This window comes from Anarrhichthys ocellatus, unplaced genomic scaffold (assembly GCF_004355925.1).
Source record: "Anarrhichthys ocellatus isolate YVR2014 unplaced genomic scaffold, GSC_Weel_1.0 scaffold436, whole genome shotgun sequence".
Lineage (NCBI taxonomy): Eukaryota > Metazoa > Chordata > Actinopteri > Perciformes > Anarhichadidae > Anarrhichthys > Anarrhichthys ocellatus.
In genome coordinates, this window is record NW_022280410.1 from 17,456 (window position 1) to 22,882 (window position 5,427).

A 5,427-nucleotide genomic window follows, 5' to 3' on the forward strand; every position below is an offset into this window, starting at 1 on the left:
CCGCTTAAAAACTCACTTGGAGGATCACCTCACCATGTCGAAATACACATACTACGTGTCCAAGATTCAAGCTATAGTTTATTTATGTTGATGTATGGTTAAGTATATCATATTTAACCATTATAAACTTCCACATATTCTTGAAAATTCTTATGAACCAGACTTTGGTCTTCATACTCTGTCCCCGTTACCTCACTCACGGTTTCAATTGCAGTTTTCAAAACTTTCCCAGGGGGCCATCTGATAAATCTGCATATCCTTGGCTTCGTAATTTCATTGGCTATGTGGAGCCTGAGTTTGAACAGGATCTGTTGCGATTGGCTCGAGCTATACCCAAAGAAGTGAGGCGGGCATTGTCTTTCAAAGCGGACTCTCGTTGGCTGTTCCAGACTGTGGCCGGGCTATATAAGCTCCTATTGGGTCAAATGAGGTGTCAATCTAACTGGCGGAACGCAGCCTCCATTTTGCGGTGAAAATCTCTGCTTTGTTGACACAGAACGTGAAGTTATGCCCGAAATGTGATCCGAGTTATCATATCTGCTGGCTAATTTGAAATGATGCAACAGCCCCCCGTGGGTCTTTATGGACGTACTAATGTGTTTTGGACTAAATCTTGTACTGGATTCAATCGAGTGGACCCTTAGCCACCTGGCAAGACCGTTTTTGCTGGACTAGCATGCACAAGGGGGACGTTATGGATCATAATCGGTGAGTCACAGCGATATTTTATCGGCTATTTTTGGAGTGCTTGTTTGACAGAGACGTTAACTGTACCTGCTGTTGTTATTGTATCTTGAAATGGTTTGCATAAATCGAATTACAAGAACCGTAGCTTTCTAATGAGATATCACATTAATACTCATCGTTATAGGGCAGTTGTATGCATAACAAAAATATGCCGTTATCACTCTGACGGCCCGCCCGCTGGCCGTCAGAGTGGCAAGAGGATTTATACACCTTTTATTAAACTAAATAATAAGTGGTACATGACTTTATCCAATAATGTGTGTCAGTATTCATAATGTGTATATATATATAAATGCTTCTTATTCCTGAGTACATTGTTTTTGATGATTCAACAGTCTTGAAGGCAGGTTATGCAGTTATTAGAATGAATTAGACGACATTATATAATATCAATCAGTGGCTTAATGTCTGTGTGTTGGAGTAGAAACACATTTACAGACAAATAGAAAAAAACATCAAAATCAAAAAAGTTTACACCGTAAATCACCAATAATATAGATTTGTTACATTAAATGAAAGAGTCTCTCTGTAGAAGATCAAGTGTTTGTTCTACTCAGTGTGATTGACAGGAGAGATGATCAGAGGAGCAGAGTTTTTACCACCATCATTAAAACCAGGATCAAAGTATGGGTAGAGTTTCTCAGTGAAGCAGCAGCCAGTAAAGGAGTAGATAAGAGCTGCAGCATCAACGTCATAGAAGGAGACCAGACCCTCCTCATGATCCACAAACACCCCCACCTTCTGAGGCTGAGACTTCAGAGAGAGACAGACTGGAGGGTCAGTAAGAGCAACGTACTGATTCTCATTAATCAACCTTATCGTACAGCAATCTTTCTGAGGAGTCAGTGTGATGATTCCCTTCCTGTTGATGGACTCTCTGGCCACTCCTAAAGACCACCACGTCTTCCCTTTAACCTGAACCTCAAAGTAAAATCTTCCTGAAGAGAAACTCTGCTTTGCTAAGACAATAGCACAATAATCAAATCTCTCTGGATTGTTTGGGAGATTCTTCTTTATGTCACCAAGTTTAACTTGTTTTCCATCATCAGACAGGATGAGAGTAGGATGTGCTGTATCAGGATCAAGTGTCACATCCACTGCAGACTGCTGGACCCTCTTCAGCTTGACCTCAAACAGCTTCTTCATCTGTTTACTGAGCATCTCCTCCAGCTGGTTCACAGCTCTCCTCACAGTCCCCTCATGTGAAGGTGGACTGACTCTGACTCCTGTCCAGTCCTTGGTGGCTGGAGCAGTGTTCAGGGTCGTGAAGCTCTGGAGCAGGTGGTGGTGGTCTTCAGTGTGTGAGAGCTGCTCCACCTCAGTGCTTCTCCTCTTCAGCTCTTTGATTTCCTGTTCCAGCTCTTTGATGAAGCCTTCAGCCTGTTTCTCTGTCTTTCTCTGCTTCTCTTTGATCGTGTCGATGAGCTCGGCCTGGCTTCTCTCAACAGACTCCTTCAGAGCGGTGAAGACCTGAACACCATCTGCTATCTCTCTGTCTGCATCTTCCTCACTGAGCTCCACCGAGTGTTTGATCTCCTGAATCTTCACTCGTCTCTTCTGGATCATCTGCTGGATTTCAGCCTCAGTCTTCCCCAGCTCGGCCTTCTTTCCTTCATATTCTTCTTCCAGAGGAACAAACTCATGCATCTTGTGGTCTAAAACAGTGCAGAGCATGCAGACACACATCTGGTCGGTCTTACAGAACAGCTCCAGAGGTTTATCGTGCTTCGTACACATCCTGTCTTCCAGGTTCTCCACAGGGTCGATCAGCTGATGTCTTTTCAGACGTGAAGCTGTCAGATGAGGCTCCAGGTGAGTCTCACAGTAGGAGGCCAGACACACCAGGCAGGACTTCAGGGCCTTCAGTTTGGTTCCAGTGCAGACGTCACAGGGAACTTCTCCTGGTTTGGACTCTTGTTGCTCTGAGCTGCTGGCTTTCTGTTGAGCTGACTGTCTGAACTGAGCAGCCATCTCAGAGATGAAAGTGTTGACCTGCAGCTCAGCTCTGGTGTAGAAAAGCTTTTTACAGTTTGGACACTGAAACGGGACATTAACGTTCCAGTGTTGAGTGATGCAGGCTTTACAGAAGTTGTGTCCACATGGTATGGTGACTGGATCAGTGAACACATCCAGACAGATGGAGCACAGAAACTGATCTTCAGTCAGCAGATAGCTGGCAGCAGACATATCTACACTCTGAGGACAACAAGAGTGAGAAAACAAACTGTTATCACATCTTCAGCAGCAGCAACAGTGTGTCATCATGGTGGAATGTGTCCTGGAGACGCCTACTGTAGAGGAACATTACAGAAGAGGGTTTGAGTACTTTAGAAAGGTGCTCACTAAATAGAATTTAAACACACAGAGTGATCCTCCATCACTGTCACATCACATATTAAATAATAATACTGCTACCCTGCTGCTTATATATTATCAGAGTGAATTTATATCATTTGTAAGGAGCCTAATCATCTTTAATTCCACTTTTATATTGAACACATTACTATTTACTGACATGTTTGGACCTCAGGTTGAATGTGAGTTGAACGTCCTGTCTGAGTCGAGCTGAAGTGTTTGAGTTGAAACACAGTAAATATTATCAGCTGAACTTCCTCACAAAGACAGACAGCAGGAACTACAGAGACAGTGACCTTTAGAGGAAAGGCTTTACAGTTCAAGGATATTTACCAAAGTACAGAACAGTTATGTAAGTTACAACACATCAATGTTGTTCCTCTATAATCAATAAATACATCCACACATTAAATCAGATGCTGTTCTCTGTGTTTGGACAATCCAAAGGGAGCAGCAGCTAGGCTAGTTAGCTTCTAGCAGGCCTAGCTTATCTGCTGCTACTTTGTTCTTTGTTCTGGATCCTGGTTTGAACTCACTTTTGACCAAATGTTGAGTTTCTCTGTAGAACAGTGAACTCACCAGAGTGTGTCGGAGACTCTGTTGTTGAGAAGAAGCTGCTGGATTCAGTTGAATGTTTCTTTAGAGAGAAACGGAGAGACTTGTCTGGACTGCAGCTCTGCTGTCGCTCAGACTAACTTTCACTTTCACTTCAGGAGAAGTGACTCAGCAGCTCTCCTCTCTCACAGTTGCTCCTCCTCTCAGTGAAGCTCTGTGAACGAGCTTTTACTGCCTCTTTGAGGAACACCCTGACATTCAAACACCAGTTTAACTTCCTTCTCATTCCTTTTTCTTGTTTTTTTGTGTGTTTTGAACGTTAAACCATCTGAAGATGATTCAGACCCGTTTGAGAGGAGAACTTTGGCGGAGAAAGAGCTGATCCCAGATCAACCTGACCTCACAATCAGACAGCAGACTAGCAGTACATGCGAAGCTTCTCTAGTACCTGTACCACAGAAAGGTTTGGCTAGCTGGATGATGTCATGCTCATGCATTATTTAGCTTTTTAAAACAACGGGACAGATCCAGCATGGAGAGTAACGGGAGTGAGGGATGAGGAGGTAAGGAAACATGAGAACACCAGGGTAGGGAGTGAGGGATGAGGAGGTAAGGAAACATGAGAACACCAGGGTTAGGGAGTGAGGGATGAGGAGGTAAGGAAACATGAGAACACCAGGACACACATGGAGAACTCTGTCAAGCTACATATTAGGGAAAGTGAACATCTTTTCTTCTACATAGTTGTCCTCAGTCTCATCTGCTTAACTTGGTCATGGAGGCATCAAAATGTAACTGAGATGGTAAATTAACAGTGAAAACTCATCATAACTTAATTTAACATCAGTATTCAAAATTACACTTCATGTTTACTTCTCCTGATCTTTACCTCCTATAACAAGGTCCATAGGGGCATCTCAATAAATACACATGTTCTATTATATATATATGTGTGTGTGTTTTATATTATACTGAATTCCCTGTGAGAGTGACAACTATAAGATGTCCTGACGTGTTTATCAAAGTGTTATTTCCTGCTTTTTTCGTGTTGGAATAAATGTTAAATATTTAACTGCAAAGTAGTAATGCGTCTGATACCTTAATTTTTTGCATTAAATCATACTGGGATGTTTGCTGATGTAGCATAAGGAGCTTGTATCACTCTCTGGGCCTTGGTGTTGTCCCTTAAGTACAAGACCATCACTAGCCAATCACGGTGGATGGGCATCATGAGAGAGAGAGAGAGGGAGGGAGAGGTAGAGAGATAAGAGGGAGGTAGTATTTTGTAGAACATAAAGGAGTCACTGGGTTACCTCAGTATCATTCTCTCACGGCAACAAGTCGGACCATCATCAGAAATATTTCCACCTCACTCACAGACTTAATTATGAAGTTTCTTGTAACTTTCCTGATTATTTGTTTGTTTCCTCAAACTATTCTGGGTAAATTTGCATCGTTCTCTACTGCCCGAGTTTATGTAATGTTACCTTTAAAACAGGGATATTTTAAATGGACTCTGGTACTTAAAATTCGGGACGTCACAGACGGATGTAACAAAACAACAACTGAAGTTCCCGGGAAAATATAATCCGCCAAAAAACAGTGTTCTATTGAAACTCCCGCCACATATCCTGCCCGGCTTCTCAAGCGCTGACGTAACTTCCCCCTTACAACGCTGAGCCAATCAGCGTCGGCGAAGCTGCTGCGTCACCTTCAGTGGACCAATCAGAGCGCGGTGACGTGGCGCACAGCTGCCCAGGAGGAGAATTG

The 5,427-nt window shown here is 43.0% G+C and overlaps 1 protein-coding gene across 2 annotated transcripts; it reads right to left on the minus strand.

The window, feature by feature from the left end:
- Positions 1-799: 799 nt before the first annotated feature.
- Positions 800-3,792, minus strand: LOC116401418 (E3 ubiquitin-protein ligase TRIM39-like). Of its 2 annotated transcripts, none has more exons than XM_031879789.1 (2): positions 3,682-3,792; positions 800-2,943 (listed from the first exon to the last, which is right to left on the minus strand). In XM_031879789.1, the coding sequence occupies exon 2, from the start codon at positions 2,932-2,934 to the stop codon at positions 1,297-1,299; it is 1,638 nt and encodes a 545-aa protein (XP_031735649.1). In that variant the 5' UTR covers positions 2,935-2,943; positions 3,682-3,792; the 3' UTR covers positions 800-1,296. The 2 variants fall into 2 exon arrangements, with proteins under 2 accessions (XP_031735649.1, XP_031735650.1); XM_031879790.1 differs by having other exon boundaries at positions 3,639-3,792.
- Between the last annotated feature and the right edge of the window lie 1,635 nt (positions 3,793-5,427).